An 18,315-nucleotide genomic window follows, 5' to 3' on the forward strand; every position below is an offset into this window, starting at 1 on the left:
CATGTAAGTAACAATATCTAATATCTAAGTACAATGAAGAGATTTTTGGTTCCCGAACTTGGCGTCTTATGTGGAATCATCTTTGGCTAATTTTTATTTTTAGGTTAATGTTGATTAGAAATCAAATTTATAATTGAAATAGAAGAAGCAGAGACAATAATTCTGGTAGTTATGACTAGAATCTTTGATACATATCTTGAATCAATGATTTGTCATGCCTTATCGATTAATAAATTCCACAATATCGTATCATCCAGCACTTATCCTTCATCGTATCACTATATTTGTGACTGATGCATAGATTGCGATAAGATCAACGGAATTCCAAACGTTGATCTAACTCTGATTCTTGCGACCATCATAGTTGATCGCAATCTAACTGGATTCTTCGTGGATGACGGAAGTTCGTGCAACATCCTCTATTCGGGTACGACGGATCTGATAGGAATCTGACAAGTGGATCTGAGTTCGTATGGTGGATGAGATCTACTAGCATTCATCAATTTGGTCACTCATCATCAAGGAGTTATGGATCTGGCAATGAATGTTGGGGAAGGAGATCGCGAAAGAAAATTGATCCTCAATTTTTCGATAATATCATATTGGGGCGTCTCTAGAGGTAACTTAGGGAGATCATTCCTAACGAGACTAGATGTGGTAGCATCTCTAGTCCATTTGAAAGTGACTTACTATAACACCCTAAATCCTAAATGCTAAATTAATAAAAGTGCAGAATAACTTTTCCAAACATGATGTTACATTTTCTCAACATAAAACATATAACTCACAAATTATCATATGGCAGTGGAATTCTAAAATATCAATCAACTTCAACTTTCATTGTCTCAATATACAAATCATTTCATTTAAATAAAAGATGTTCAATTAAGCAACTAGCAAAACATAAATAGTAAAGGTAACTCATCTCAGTGTTACACTATCAGAGCGACACGCGGAATCTAAAATAAACTCAAATCGATAAACCAAGAAGAATGCCATTACACCATCCTCCAACTCAACAAAAGTTAAGGCTCTTCTACCTGGGTATCTATACCACAGAGGTAAAGAAAAACACAGAAACAAACAGGGAGTGAGAATGCATTCATAAATGTTTGTGGTGCATAAAACAACAAAGATAGCTCAATCAATCATCAAACTTAAAATCATCCACAACAATCATCATTCAGTTATTTATGCAATGCAATCAACACCTCTACTCCAATGCAAGTGGTACCAAATTTTGAATATCAGAGTTATGTTACTGATTTATTCACCCACTGATGGTTCCTCTCTAAACCAAAAACTCATCACAGGTCCCCACTTCTGAACATGGAACTCGCCATTGTACCAAAGTCCTAGACTCGTCACTGGTCCTCACTTCTGAATCAAAAACTCGTCTTTGGACCAAAGTCCGTACACATATCTCTAACATACATGATGCATGAAATGAAACAAATAATACCAATGCAAAAATCATCACAGATTCCTCTATGAACCCACATCATCGTCAATATAAGGTCATCACAATAGTTACTCTGTGAACTACACACCTCAACATAAATATTGTCAATATAAGACCACCATAATAGCTCTTCTCTGAACTACGTATCTCAGAATAATTCATCCTAAATTTATAATTACTTAATAATACTCACTAACAGGGTGAAAAATAGCATTATACAATCCTAAGCAATTGACAGAGTTAACTCAGAACTCAACAGAGTTCACAACTAACTCTTTCACTTTTTATTCAAGTATTACGAGTCATAAGGCGTACTGTAACCTTAAATAAACTACTCATCAACTCGACTATGAACATGTTAGATAACTCAAAAACTCAACCCTCTTGACACACATAACACTCCAAACTCAATGTAACTCAATAACTTACTCATAACTCTAAACATATCAAGTGACTCAGAACTCAACCCCCTTTATTCAACTCGACTCTAAAAATATCAAATATCTCAAACTCAAATCCAAGAATGTCAAATACTTCAAACTCAAATCTAAACATTTCATACTCATCTCTAAAAATTTCATACTCATCTCTAAAAATATTAAATACCTCAAACTCAACCCTAAGAATGTCAAATACTTCAAACTCAACTATAAACATTTTAGACTTAACTCTATAAATATCAAATACCTCAAACTCAATTCTAAGAATGTCAGATACTCTAAACTCAATTCTAAACATTTCAGGCTCAACTCTAACACATCAAATAACTCAAGTTAAAGTTATTTATAAATATATTCAATTCCTTAAATTGCTAAAGGGTTTTCCAAAACACTATACTTAACTCTAAAATTGTCTCACTTCATAATAGCATCAAACATTATGTATTTATGATAAACTTATGAAACTCTCCAGTTTAAAATTTCTTTAAACCCTCTTTCAAACATAATTTATTGCATCTCTATTCATTTCAGTTCAGCCATATCACAATATTTTCTACATAAACTCTAAAATAGAACGTATAACTTCACGTTAGCACCAAAAAGTTACAGACTTATGATAAAATTATGAAACTCTCTATTTTTCAGTTCGTTAAACCCTTTTTATAGCACAACTGGTCGCACCTCCAACAGACTTACGAAACTCAAGTTACGCGTGAAACAAGATGATCAATGCAAGACTGAAATTTGACTACGCATGTGGTATAAAAACTAGAGAACTGCTATTGTTGTAGCGCTCCTAAACCCAATTTCCCCATTTCAACAGAAATATTATTGCTTTAACTTTTTAACACAACTGAAGGCATCTCAAACGGACTTATGAAACTCAAGTTATGTATTAAACAAGAGGGTTGATCCCCTTCTATTCCTATCTGCGATTTTTATGTTTCTCTCCCTATTTAACAGATGCAAAAACGGCATGTTTGAGTCTCAACCGCCCCAATACCCACAGATAAACATAACTCTAAACAATATAACTCAAACATCACAAATTCAATATGTTATCACATTAAACAATACATATCAACATCTCTACTTTTGCCTTATCATGGGCATTAACATGGTTTATCAATCCAACATTTATACTCTCGCCTTATCATAAGGCATCAACATATTTTATTAATTCATAACTTTTATACTCTTGCCTTATCATAAGACGTCAATATATTTTATCTATAGCTCTCACCTTATCAAAAGGCATCAACATATATTATTAATTCAACTCTCGCCTCAATTCACATAGGTTAACCATGGATAATATAAATCAACAAAAATCACAGATTATCAAATCAAAGTCAGCAATCGATCAAGTACAAAAAGAAAAACATTATCATAACAATCGCCTTAAAAGATTTTGCCCAAATTTTATTTAGCCACGAGCATCATACAAAGAAAAATAACGAGGAGAAGGCATGAGGGTAAGAAACCCTCAATATCCATTTGCTTAAACAGACATACATGAATAATTTCTCCATACCTCAAATTTGTAGCAATGATGAAACTTTGGCTATGGGGTTTTCTCTCTACTCCTTCCAAAAGTTTCTTCTAGGTTTTTTCTCTTCTGAGTCTTTTCCATCCAAAACACATACTGACTCAATTCTCTTTCAACTCCCCTATTTAAAAAGAAAACCTAATTTCATTTTATTAATTATCTTTAATCCACTTATCTATCAATATTCCTACCTTCATCCTCAATTTTTATTATATTTCTATTTTCCTCCACAAAATCAATTATCTCACATTTTTCTATTAATTCTATTATTTAAAAATAATTAAAATTAGTGATAATTCTACAAAAAATTTACTCATCCTCAAATTACCACTAAATTACTTAGAGCATTCCAATAAATAATATAAAGCAATTTAAATTGAATTAAAATTAAAATAAACAAAAATCGGGGTGTTACACTTACCACAATGCGAAAGGAAGGTCGGTCTTGGTGACCGCTTAAGTAGATGAAGCAAAGTGGGTTAAAGGAATCATCCAAAATGATCTCTTGGTATCGGCCACAACCTCGGAAGTAAAAGCAGTAGGAGAACCGAAGAGTCTTGGCATATTCGATCTAGATGATCGTGAAAACGAGGTTCGGTCGATGCCAGATGGTGAGTTCCAATTAATCCAACTCTGGAAAAACCCAACCGGGTCATTCAAAATAGGCGTCAGACTTCCTTTGGAAGTAAAAGCAACACTTATTGAATTCCTTCAGAATAACGCCGACCACATGAGATGCCTAACATTGATCCTAGTGTAGCATGTCACCATCTAAATATGGACATGAGCACTTGTTACGTCTCCCAGCATTGAAGGAGACAGTCTCCATAAAAAGCCGAGGCCAATGCTAGCATGGTTAAGGGTTTACTAGACATCTAGTTAATTTTTTACGTTGGGTATACAAAGTAGTTATCCATGTAGTGTTGGTAAAGAATGCCTCGTGGAAATTAAGGATGTGCATTGATTATATAAATATTATCAGTTTAGCTTGTCCAAAAGATTCTTACCTGCTCCTAAACATTTATAAACTAGTGGATAAAGACAACCTTTATTACTTAGCAGATCAATTGTTTATACAATGGCATGCCCTTCAGATTAAAAAATGATGGCGCAACCTGTCATAGAATGATGAACAAGATCTTCTAAAGAGAGATAGGAGAAATGTTGGAGGTATACACGGATGATATGGTCATAAAGTCTGCTCAAGAGGAGTTTCACGCTCAACATCATCAACGATTTTCTCCACTTTCATTATACTTATCTTGAACTTGAAATGGCTTGGGCGTTGGAGTGTTAACCATGTAGGTCCACCCCCGCATCACCGTAAAGGAGATCAGAGCCACTGTTCAAGATTATCAGTTATTCAACTGTCATCATTTCTAGTTCCTTCATGGAGCTAGAGCTTCCATTTCTGGTTTCCAAATGGCGTCGTTTATGGGAATAAACATCTATTTCCCGCTAACTTTCATCTTCAGGTCAATCTTGATCAAAAATCAAATATATAATTGCAATAGGAGAAAAAAAGATGGCAATTCTGATAGCTTTGACTAGAATCTTTAATACATCTCCTGAATTAACTATTTACCAAGCATTATTGATTGACAAATTCCACCGCATCATTTAGCTCATATCCTTCATTAAATCATTTTATACACTTTATTGGTGCAGACACTCGACAAAGAAAAGATTGATCAGGTTTAGGATTTTAAGACCACAATAAGATCAATGGAATCGCAAAAATTAATTTACCTCTGATTTTTACAATCACCATAGTTGATCGCAATCTAACGGGATTCCCCGTGGACAACAGAAGTTCTTGTAACATCCTCTATTTAGGTACGATGGATATGATAGGAATCTAACAAGTGGATATGAGTCAGTATGGAGGAGAACATCTTTTAACATTCATAGATTTGATCACTCGTCCTCAATAAGTTATGGATCTGGCAGTGACTGTTTGGTAAGGAGATTGCGAAAGAAAAGTGATCCTTAATATTCTGATAATACCATTCTAGAGCGCCTATAGAGGCATCTTATGAATATCCTTCCTAGAGATACTAGATGTGGTGGCATCTCCAGTATATTTGAAAGTGATTTACCATAACGCATAAGGAAATTCGACCTTGGTGACCGCTTATGTAAATGAAGGAAGCTAAATGGATTAAAGGAATCATCCAAAAGGATCACTTGGCGTCGGCCACGACCTCAGAAGTAGAAGCAGAAGGAGAACTAAAGAGTTATGGCATATTTGATCTAGATGCTCATGAAGATGAGGTTTGGTTGGTGTCAGATGGTAAGTTCGAGTCTATCCAACTCAGATAAGACCCAACCATGTATATCAAAGTAGGCGCCAAACTTCCTTTAGAAGTAGAAGCAACATTGTATTATCTATGAAATGTAAGAAAACACATGTTTGGACGCTTTAGCATATATTATTGAAAATATGTAAAAAGGACTGAAAAACCAAGATTCAACTCACAATAACCAAACCATAGGAAAATCATGGAAGACCGGGCTCGTTAGGCCTAACCATGGGCGCGATAGGCGGAGACAAAGGACATATGACATGTCCATATGCAAATACTTCATGGTGAAGCAATGGATAACTCGAAAGTCAAAGAGGTGGTGCACTAGGCAAGGAAAGGCGGTTAGGGCCACGTGGCAGACATGCAAACATTGCTTGCTAAGGAAGATAATAGGCATGGTAGAGAAGGGTAGGCGCGATATGCATAAGAACTATGTGCCTAGCAAGAGGTACAAAAGTTTTCCTATAAATAAGAGTTTCAAGTTCATTTCAAAGAGAGTTTTGATGGAGCGGTACAATATAGAATTTGAGTAGGTTCACCTTGGTCTACAATAGAAGAATAAGAGAGGGAGCCTGAAGGAGAAAGTGTTTTTCAAGTGATAGGGAATATAACACTTCCAATATTAGCTTCACGGGACTACTGACAGTTACATTATAATGTGTAAGCGCATCTAAAATCCCTTTGTTAGGGTGATATGTAGTCATTATATTCATGTACTAAATAGGTCATGGAGTTTTATATGATTCAACTCATGCTTTAACATTGATGACTATTTGAGCTTAATGATTATTTTAGCTTTGCTACCTAAAACTTGTTTTCATGGTGTGACCTGACATCGAAAGATGCTTGTCATTACTAGATCCAAGATAATCACCAATTGACTTCTCTATGAATACGATAATTGTAATACTTACTTTTACTGCAAATGCAATAGGGGGTTTGGGTAAATTGTGTTGATTAAAAATCAAAGTCAATTTATAAAATTTTGTTATTTAACACAATTATTTTTATTTTTATAATCACACAAAAATAAGGCAATAAGATGGAGATACACAACGAAAATAACATAAACAACGAAAATAAAAGAAAGAAGAGATATAAAGAGTGTATCATAGATTAAACATGTTTTTCCTAACAACTTGACACACTTATGTCCCCAAGAGTTTCCTCTTGAGAGTTTCACTAAACACACTTGAACTTTTTATAGGATTTACCCACGATTCTTAAACAACAAATAGATAGAGTTTTTACACTAAATAAGCTTAAGAACCAACAAATATAACTTTTACACATGATTTGCTTAAAAACCTTCAAACAGAGCTTTTGCACAGGACAAGCTCAAGAACCTATAACTAGAGCTTTTATACATATCAAGCTCAAGAACCTAACACCAAAAGTTTATACGGGTTTAACTTTCAACCTTTACAAAATAGAAAAAAATTATACCTGCGAATTTAAGCTAAAAAAAATTCTACGTTTTTTTCTGCCGCTATGGGTTCCTAGCTAAAACCTTTGTGGATAATTACTTCGGCAGGAATATACGCAGGTAAATTCATAGAAATAAACGCAGCAAATAACCGCAGATAATACTGCAGCCAATTCCATAGGTAAATCCGCAGGAAATTCATATTCCGCAGGAAAATCCACAACAAATATTTTTCTAAAATTAAAAAAATTAAACCAGACTTCTATTTTTATCTGCACAATGTAACACATGATAAAATGCAGACGCAACCATAAACAATGTCTGAAAAACTAGTTTATAATGCAAAAAGTAGAGAATGTAAACAGGACCACAATTAATGTGACTGAGACAAAAAAATTGATCAGTTGAGAATAATGATCTTTGAAAATCAGCATTTAGATAGATATTTAGCCTTATTTGGCTTTTGAAATATTGCTTGTATTGGTACTCATTTCCCCACTATCAGTATTTGCATGGCAGATATGGGCGTATTGACAGAATCGACATTTTCAACGCTCTTCCTCGTGAACATATGTAGCTTCTCACTCTCCAAGCCAAAACTCAAGACAAGAATGAATTTGATCATTTAGCCACTTTGAATCATATTCAAATTTATCTTCAAAAAGAAATGAATGATCTTTCTGGTACTCGTATTTCACACATAGCAAACAAAATCAGTCTCCTTGTAAATTCAAACTTTAAGACTTATGACGAAATACTATTTTGAACTGAATTTTTTTAACATACCTCAATAAAGTTTGTCGTTAGTGAGGGATAACATCAAATATTTATTTTGGTAATATCTCACCACATCATCAAGGGTCTGTATGCAACATCAATCAACCAACTATATTATTGTAGTTCTGGAAACAAAAAAGAATTAAATGACAATAAACAAGTGGTAGCAATAGCAAAACTCATTCTCCTATACTTACCAAAGCAGAAAATCCAGAATCAACACTTAGCACTTTGAGATCTTCACATAGAACACTTTGAGGGTTTAAGTCAAAATAAGTAAAAAAGTTTTTATAAGAAAAGTTATCAACAACTAAATTGTCCCACATATACTTGTAACACATCAATTGAAGCCTGCCAAAAGGAAGAACAATATAATATAAGGATTCAATCAAATGCGTTAGCATGAAATGAAATAGATGGAGAAAGAATAAGCATACCTTCCATTTTTTTTGTGATATCAGAAGAATAGTTCATCATGATCTAAAACTACCAAATTCCCACCATAAAAAACAAGTAAACTATATGGTTTCTCACAAATCTAGTATGTTATTCGTAACATTAAAAGCCTAATCACGACATGGTTTTAGATCTTTACCATAAATCAATAAGAACTTAACCATAATTTTTCTATTTTCATGCTACATTAGAAATATGAACTACACATTTCACAACCGGATTTCTAGTGTTATGTTATCAAAAATCAAATTCTATTAAACTTATGTGATGTCACTAACTTATATAAGTAATTCTCGAGTTAGCTCTTCAAACAATAATTGATTCACATTGCTAATAAAATTAAGAAGCTTCAATGCCCATCAATCTTCTTGTGATTGAACCTTCACTTCCACCCGTGTTATAACATGCATACCAGCAACACTATCATCACTCCTATATTGTCCAACAATTTAAAAACGATGCAAAAATCGATCAAGTAGTACCTCTACTTCGAGTTTCACGTGTCGAGCAATGCCAATTTTCATAAATTGATTAACCTTTTTCCCTCCAAGAAGGAGGGGAAACTCCATTTGTTTTGGACACCATTCATATCATAACATTTGAATTTCCCATCAAATAATCCATTACATCTATCAAATCTGATAATTAATCAATCAAATTAATAAATAAAAAAGAATGAATGATACCATGGAAGTTAGATTAGTGATAGACAAAACACGTTTCTTCCTGAAACGACGAAGAAATGAATCTGAAATATAGGATTTCTTCAGAGAATTAATAAATCTGAGAGTGTCTTCTATGTCACTAACACATGAAGAAGAAGAAGAAAGCTTTCATTTGAAAACAAGAGCTTTCAATTATACATATTAATAATGATGACTTCATTTTTCAAAATAAAACTCTCATAAGATTTCAAAATAGTCATAAAACTTTTTTTTAATGTAGTATATAATAATAATTTAATTTATGACAAATTATAGAGACTTTTTATTTTGAAAATATTCTGAAAAATATTTTCTATATATAAATGCACATTTTATAATTTTCAAATGAGTAGATAATATTAAAGACAAATTTTTCTTTATATACAATTATATAATTTTTTAAAAGGAGATTGAAAATAAATTTTAATTAACCTTAGAGAGTCTGACATTATCTTTATAAGTAGAGTGATTGAACTTTAATGAATTTTAAAATATTGCAATGTCATCTTAAGAACGATTCATGATTAAAGAGAACTGTTATATCAAAATATAAATCAACACAATTCAAAGATAATATAATATAAATTTCCTTTAAGATTGCTCAAATTTTTTATTATATTTTACAAGTGAGCATGTAAATGATAAAGCAATATATAATTTAATTTTTATGTTAATAATAACTATAAATTCAAAATTATATTATTTAAATTCAAAAATATAAAGTTCAACTATCAAATTCATAACCAAAGTCATAAGATAAAAAGTCCAATATATATGACAAGTTCGTCTAAAATTTGATTTTTTATTTATTTACTAAGGATAAGTAGAAAATATGAAGCATACCAATAGTTGTTGAGAATTTAATTCATGGTGTCGAAGTATGTTGTTATTATAACACCTAGTTTTCGAAGTGTCGATGAGTTAGACTCGACATGGATTTTACTTAGGCCCAATTTGAGATCTTCACATAGAACACTTTGAGGGTTTAAGTCAAAATAAGTAAAAAAAGTTTTTATAAGGAAAGTTATCAACAACTAAATTGTCCCACATATACTTGTAACACATCAATTGAAGTCTGCCAAAAGGAAGAACAATATAATATAAGGATTCAATCAAATGCGTTAGCATGAAATGAAATAGATGGAGAAAGAATAAGCATACCTTCCATTTTTTTTTGTGATATCAGAAGAATCGTTCATCATGATCTAAAACCACCAAATTCCCACCATAAAAAACAAGTAAACTATATGGTTTCTCACAAATCTAGTATGTTATTCGTAACATTAAAAGCCTAATCACTACATGGTTTTAGATCTTTACCATAAATCAATAAGAACTTAACCATAATTTTTCTATTTTCATGCTACATTAGAAATATGAACTACACATTTCACAACCGGATTTCTAGTGTTATGTTATCAAAAATCAAATTCTATTAAACTTATGTGATGTCACTAACTTATATAAGTAATTCTCGAGTTGGCTCTTCAAACAATAATTGATTCACATTGCTAATAAAATTAAGAAGCTTCAATGCCCATCAATCTTCTTGTGATTGAACCTTCACTTCCACCCGTGTTATAACATGCATACCAACAACACTATCATCACTCCTATATTGTCCAACAATTTAAAAACGATGCAAAAATCGATCAAGTAGTACCTCTACTTCGAGTTTCACGTGTCGAGCAATGCCAATTTTCATAAATTGATTAACCTTTTTCCCTCCAAGAAGGAGGGGAAACTCCATTTGTTTTGGACACCATTCATATCATAACATTTGAATTTCCCATCAAATAATCCATTACATCTATCAAATCTGATAATTAATCAATCAAATTAATAAATAAAAAAGAATGAATGATACCATGGAAGTTAGATTAGTGATAGACAAAACACGTTTCTTCCTGAAACGACGAAGAAATGAATCTGAAATATAGGGTTTCTTCAAAGAATTAATAAATCTGAGAGTGTCTTCTATGTCACTAACACATGAAGAAGAAGAAAGCTTTCATTTGAAAATAAGAGCTTTCAATTATACATATTAATAATGATGACTTCATTTTTCAAAATAAAACTCTCATAAGATTTCAAAATAGTCATAAAACTCTTTTTTTAATGTAGTATATAATAATAATTTAATTTATGACAAATTATAGAGACTTTTTATTTTGAAAATATTCTGAAAAATATTTTCTATATATAAATGCACATTTTATAATTTTCAAATGAGTAGATAATATTAAAGACAAATTTTTCTTTATATACAATTATATAATTTTTTAAAAGGAGATTGAAAATAAATTTTAATTAACCTTAGAGAGTGTGACATTATCTTTATAAGTAGAGTGATTGAACTTTAATGAATTTTAAAATATTGCAATTTCATCTTAAGAACGATTCATGATTAAAGAGAACTGTTATATCAAAATATAAATCAACACAATTCAAAGATAATATAATATAAATTGCCTTTAAGATTGCTCAAATTTTTTATTATATTTTACAAGTGAGCATGTAAATGATAAGGCAATATATAATACAATTTTTATTTTAATAATAATAATAAATTCAAAATTATATTATTTAAATTCAAAAATATAAAGTTCAACAAATTCATAACCGAAGTCATAAGATAAAAAGTCCAATATATATGACAAGTACGTCTAAAATTTGATTTTTTATTTATTTACTAAGGATAAGTAGAAAATATGAAGCATGCCAATAGTTGTTGAGAATTTAATTCATGGTGTCAAAGTATGTTGTTATTATAACACCTAGTTTTCGAAGTGTCGATGAGTTAGACTCGACATGAATTTTACTTAGGCCCAATTTGAGATCTTCACATAGAACACTTTGAGGGTTTAAGTCAAAATAAGTAAAAAAAAGTTTTTATAAGGAAAGTTATCAACAACTAAATTGTCCCACATATACTTGTAACACATCAACTGAAGTTTGCCAAAAGGAAGAATAATATAAGGATTCAATCAAATGCATTAGCATGAAATAAAATAGATGGAGAAAGAATAAGCATACCTTCCATTTCCTTGCTGTGATATCAGAAGAATAGTTCATCATGATCTAAAACTACTAAATTCCCACCATAAAAAACAAGTAAATTATATGGTTCCTCACAAATCTCGTATGTTATCAGTAACATTAAAAGCTTAATTACTGCATGGTTTTAGATCTTTACCATAAATTAATAAGAACTTAACCATAGTTTTTCTATTTCATGCTACATTAAAAATATGAACTACACATTTCACAACCTGATTTCTAGTGCTATCTTATCAAAAATCAAATTCAATTAAACTTATGTGATGTCACTAACTTACATCAGGAATTCTCGAGTTAGCCCTTCAAACAATAATTGATTCACATTGTTAATAAAATTAAGAAGCTTCAAGGCCCATCAATCTTCTTGCGATTGAACCTTCACTTTCACCCGTGTTATAACATGCATATCAGTAACACTATCATCGCTCCTATATTATCCAACAATTTAAAAACGATGCAAAAATGGATTAGTCCCTCTACTTCGAGTTTCACGTGTCGAGCAATGCCAACTTTCATAAATTGATTAACCTTTTTCCCTTCAAGAAGGAGGGGAAGCTCCATTTGTTTTGGATACCATTCATATCATAACATTTGAATTTACCATCAAATAATCCATTACATCTATCAAATCTGATAATTAATCAATCAAATTAATAAATAAAAAGAATGAATGATACCACGGAAGTTAGATCAGTGATAGACAAAACACGTTTATTCCTGAAACGACAGAGAAATAAATCTGAAATGTAGGGTTTCTTCAGAGAATTAATAAACCTGAGAGTGTCTTCTATGTCACTAACACGTGAAGAAGAAAAAAGCTTTCATTTGGAAATAAGAGCTTTCAATTATACATATTAATAATGATGATTTCACTTTTCATAATAAAACTCTCATAAGATTTCAAAGTAGTCATAAATTTTTTCTTTTAATGTAGTATATAACAATAATTTAATTTATGACACATTATAGAGACTTTTTATTTTGAAAATATTCTGAAAAATATTTTCTATATATAAATGCACATTTTATAATTTTCAAATGAGTAGATAATATTAAAGACGAATTTTTCTTTATATGCAATTATATAATTAGTCAAAAGGAGATTGAAAATAAATTTTAATTAACCTTAGAGAGTGTGACATTCATCTTTATAAGTAGAGTGTTTGAACTGTAATGAATTTTAAAATATTGCAATGTCATCTTAAAAATGATTCATGATTAAAGAGAATTGTTATATCAAAATATAAATCAACACAATTCAAAGATAATATAATATAAATTATCTTTAAAATTGCTCAAATTTTTTATTATGTTTTACAAATGAGCATGTAAATGATAAGACAACATATAATTTAATTTGAATGTTGAAAATAACTATAAATTCAAAATTATATTATTTAAATTAAAAAATATAAAGTTCAATTATCAAATTCATAACCGAAGTCATAAGATAAAAAGTCCAATATATATGACAAGTACGTCTAAAATTTGATTTATTTTTTTCATTTACTAAGGATAAGTAGAAAACATGAAGCATACCAATAGTTGTTGAGAATGCAATTCATGGTGTCGAAGTATGTTGCTATTGAAACACCTAGTTGTCAAAGTGTCGAGGAGTTAGCCTCGACATAGATTTTACTTAGGCCCAATTTTGCAGTGTTAGCATAATTAGGTATTTGGGCTTTGCTAGGGAGTAGGCAAACTCAATCTATATACAGGAAGTAACCCCTATCATTATAACAACACAGAAGTGCAATTGCATGGTTGAATAAATTCTCAGTTTGAGAGCAGAGAAAAACTCTGCAGAAATTTCTTCTTCTTTTCTTTTGCCTAAACCCTAATTTCTTTCTTCTCCAATTTCATATTTTCTTTCTTCTTCCATTAACAATCTTGCGGCGGGGATAGTCTTGCCACCAAGGTTAGTTGATTCACACGAGTGATGAATGGAGATCAATAGAAGTAATAAATCAAAAATATTGATTCTTGTTCATCAAGATTTGATTCATAATTCATCAAGTTTTGGTGAAATTCTTTAATGGAAATTGGTGAATTTCTAACATTTGGTATCTAGACCACTAGCTGAGCAATTCGTGGGAAGAAAAATACGACGGTGATGAATTATCCGAACGGGTATTTTTCGGCGAGTCTCCCAATTCTGAAGAATCGGAATTACGAGAATTGTTGCAAGAAAATAAAGGTTATATTTTACTATCAAGATCTTTGGGATCTTGTGAAGGAGGGAGTGATGCCAGTTGTAGCAAATGCGACGGATTAAGAAAAGGCTGCACACAGAATTGAATAAGAAAGATTATAAAACTCTTTTTATGATTCATCAATGCGTTGATGCAGATAATTTTGAAAAGGCTAGTGATGTTGAATCAACGAAAGAAGCATGGGAAATTTTTAAAAAATCGTTTGGAGGCGTAAAAAAGGTGAAAGAAGTTACGTTACAAACTCAGAAAAGAACGTTTAAATTGCTTCAAATGGAAGATAATGAAAGCATAACGGATTTTTTCACTAGGGTTACAAAACTAGTTAATCAAATAAATGTATGTGGAGAAGTGTTGACATGAAGACCAGTTATTTCAAATATCTTGAGGTCATTGACTCCAAAGTTCGACCATGTGGTAGTAGCCATAGAAGAGTCTAAAGATTTGTAAACATTTACAAAGGAAGAGCTTCAAGGGACACTTGAATCTCATGAACAAAGAATGGGTGAAAGAGTTACAGGAAAGTCAAAGAGATATATGGCTTTGAAGGCACAATTAGTAAGAGAAAAGAAAGATAAAGAGAAATGGTTCAACAACAAAGGTAGAGAAGGCTACAACAATTCGAATGGTCATAATCAACAAGAAAAAGGTTGGTCAAATCAGAGAAAGTCCTCATACTAAAGCAACCAAAGAGGTGGTACTTTGGGTAGAGGAAGAGGTGGTGGTAGAAAACCTGACAAAAGTCACATTCAGTGTTTCAACTGTCAGGAGTATGGTCACTACTCAAGTGATTTCCCTGAAAAACAAAAGAATCAAGATAACAATGCAAAGTTTACAAAGCATGAAGAAGAAGGGATGTTGTTGATGGTCACAACAAAAGATGAAGAAAGATTCCAGGATCAATGGTACTTGGACTCAGTATGCTCATCACACATGACTGGTAGGAAAGATTTGTTTGTCAACGTGAAGGTATTGGTGATGTTCTGGTTATGAGGAAAGCTAGAAAAAGGTCAGTAGTTTCTAATGTACTATACATACCAAGCATGAAAAGCAATTTGCTCAGCATAGGGCAGTTGGTCAAAAAGAACTATAAAGTGTTGATTGAATACAAGATGATGAGAGTTCTCGACTCATGTGGAAGGTTAACCTTGAAGGCTCTAATGTCTCATAATAGAAAGATTGAACTAAATTTGATGGAGCACAAGTGCCTTGCAACTGCAACCAGCAGGGATAAATGGATATGGCACTATAGACTTGGCTATCTCAATTTCAAAGACATCAGAGATCTGAAGAGAAGAAATATGGTTTTAGGGTTACCATAAATCGACATTGCAAACGAAGTGTGTAAGGAACGCGTGCAAGCGAAGCAGCACAAGAACAACTTCAGCAAGGATGCGGGAAGCAAGTCGAAGACAATCCTTGAAGTAATATACTCTGAAGTATATGGTCTTATCCAGGTGGATTTGATTAGAGGTAACAAATACTTTGTCACATTCGTAGATGATTTCAGTCAAAAACTATGGATTTACCTGATTAAGAAGAAAAGTGAATTGATCGAGGTATTTACCAAGTTTAAATATATGGTCGAAAGCTTAAGATTCTGAGGACTGATGATGGTGGGGAATATGTGTCGAAATATTCAGTGATAATGAGGTAGTCACCATAGGATATCATTTGACTAGAGGTTTACAAGTTGTTTGGCCCAGTGAAGAAGCAGGTAATGATCAACAGGAACATGATGAACTTAAGGAGTAGGATTGGACTAAAAATGTCAAGAAATATTCAGTGATAATCTTATATGGAGAACTAACAAGTGAAGTCAAAAGATAAGTTCGACAAGAAGTTAGAGGTAAAACAAGCACAAGTAGACCTCAAAGAACAAGACACGTGCCTGCAAGGTTGCAAGAATGTTTGATTATATTAGATGATGTGGTCGACAATGAAAGTAAGATGGTAAATTATGCTTTATATGCAGATGTCAAATCAGTCAATGCAACTCAGGCATTGAAGGATTCAAAATGGGTGAAAGCAATGAATGACAAACTAGAGTCCATCGGAGTCAACAACACTTGGTCACTTGTTGAATTTTCTAAAGGCAAAAAGGAAATCAATGTGAATTAGGTATACAAGGTGAAGTTTCATTCCAAAGTAAAATTAAATTGATACAAGGCAAGTCTTGTGTTGAAAGGATTTCTTCAGAAGGAAGGAACCGACTTCGATAAAGTTTTGCACCTGTTGCTAGGATCGAAACAACCAGGTTGGTTGTTGGTCTATCAAACATGAACAACTGGCACACATGTCAGATGGATGTGAAATATGCATTCTTGAATGGTCCCTTAGATGAATAAGTGTATGTTGCACAATGTTGGGTTTATGAAACATGGCGAAGAAAGCAAAGTATACAGGCTGCATAAAGACTTATATGGACTTAAGCAAGCTCAAAAAGCTTGGAATAAAAAGATAGACAATTTCCTAAGGGAGAAGGAATTTGTGAAATGCACAACTAAACATAGAGTATATGTAAGAAGAAGCAATAATGAGTTGCTTATAGTATGTCTCTATGTTGATGACCTGTTAATAACAAGAAGTTGCAGGAAGGAGATCGAAGATTTCAAACATGACCGTAGTAAGGAGCTTGAAATGTTAGACTTGGGAAATCTCTCATATTTCATTAGCATCGAATTCTACAAGAGTAGTAGAGACTTGATGATGCACCAAAGAATATATGCATGTGAAATAATCAAGAGGTTTGAGATGCAAGATTGCAACCCAGCTTCTAGTCCAGTTGAGCCTAGATTGCAACTGTCGAAAGACACATATGAAGATGATGTTGATCCAACAATTACAGAAGACTCATTGGATCACTTTGATACCTTTGTCATACATGGAATGATCTAGAATATAATGTAGGTACAGTGAGTAGATTCATGCAAAATCCAAAGGTATCACACCTAACAGCGATGAAGAGGATACTAAGGTATCTGAAAGGACCTCTCGACTATGAAACTTTGTTTCATGCAACTGATGAAGGAAAAGAATGCAAGTTAGTGGGATATACCGACTTAAGTTAGTGTACTAATGTTGCGGATAGAAAATCTACAACTGGTTATGTGTTTAGTTGCTTGGAGTTCAAGAAAGGAACCAATAATAGCATTGTTATCGTGTGAAGGAGAGTACATAGTTGTTTCTCTTTGTGCATGTCAAGCAACATGGATGGTAAATTTGGTTGAAGAGATTACATGGAAGAATAATGGAGTAATTACCATTAAGATCAAAAACATGTATGTTATCAATCTGGCAAAGAATCCAATAGCGCGTGGACAAAGTAAGCACATCGAAATGAAGTTCCACTATCTTTTAGAGTAGGTAGGTAATGGGAAGTTGAACTTTGAACACTGCAGAACTGAGAATCAGATTGCAAACATCATGACGAAAGAAGTGCAAGTTGAATTGTTCAAGAAAGTAAGGTCTATGATAAATATAAATACCTTAGACACAACGAATTAGGTGATGTGTTGAGAATGTATTTGTGGTGTAGAAGCATGTTGATGTTGAAACACCTAGTTGTCTAAGTCTTGAGGAGTTAGCCTCGACATGAGTTTTTACTTAGGCCTAATTTTGTTGTGTTAGTAGAATTAGGTATTTGGGATTTACTCTAGGAGCAAGCAAACTCAATCTATAAATAGGGAGTAACCATTATCATTGTAACAACACCAAAGTGTAGTTACACAGTTGAATAAATTTCAGTTTGAAAGCATAGAGAAACTCTGCAGAAATTTCTTCTTCTTTTCTTTTGCCTAAAGCCTAATTTCTTTATTCTCCAATTTCATTTTTTCTTTCTTCTTCCATTAACAGTTGTGCAACGAGAATAATCTTGCAACCAAGGTTGGTTGATTTACTCGAGTGAAGAGTGAAGAACAAGAGA

General features: G+C 32.3%; 1 protein-coding gene and 1 pseudogene across 1 annotated transcript; one reads left to right on the forward strand and one right to left on the reverse strand.

Annotated features, from left to right (window-relative positions):
• Nucleotides 1-7,635: 7,635 nt before the first annotated feature.
• Nucleotides 7,636-10,870, reverse strand: LOC127121596 (exonuclease V, chloroplastic-like; annotated as a pseudogene).
• Nucleotides 10,871-14,891: 4,021 nt separating this feature from the next.
• LOC127121597 (uncharacterized) lies at nt 14,892-17,288 on the forward strand. Its single transcript, XM_051052056.1, has 3 exons — nt 14,892-15,039; nt 16,366-16,462; nt 16,979-17,288. Exons 1-3 carry the CDS (start codon nt 14,892-14,894, stop codon nt 17,286-17,288), a joined length of 555 nt encoding a protein of 184 aa, XP_050908013.1.
• Nucleotides 17,289-18,315: the final 1,027 nt, after the last annotated feature.

Source organism: Lathyrus oleraceus, chromosome 2 (genome assembly GCF_024323335.1).
Source record: "Lathyrus oleraceus cultivar Zhongwan6 chromosome 2, CAAS_Psat_ZW6_1.0, whole genome shotgun sequence".
Classification (NCBI taxonomy): Eukaryota; Viridiplantae; Streptophyta; class Magnoliopsida; order Fabales; family Fabaceae; genus Lathyrus; species Lathyrus oleraceus.

What these genes read in the sequence shown, in the direction of transcription:
- LOC127121597 (XM_051052056.1), top strand. Translation starts at nt 14,892, where the DNA reads ATGGGTGAAAGAGTTACAGGAAAGTCAAAGAGATATATGGCTTTGAAG. An exon ending in TCATAATCAACAAGAAAAAG is followed by an intron (nt 15,040 to 16,365) that starts GTTGGTCAAATC and finishes CTTTATATGCAG; the next exon opens with ATGTCAAATCAGTCAATGCA. An exon ending in ATCGGAGTCAACAACACTTG is followed by an intron (nt 16,463 to 16,978) that starts GTCACTTGTTGA and finishes AATAACAAGAAG; the next exon opens with TTGCAGGAAGGAGATCGAAG.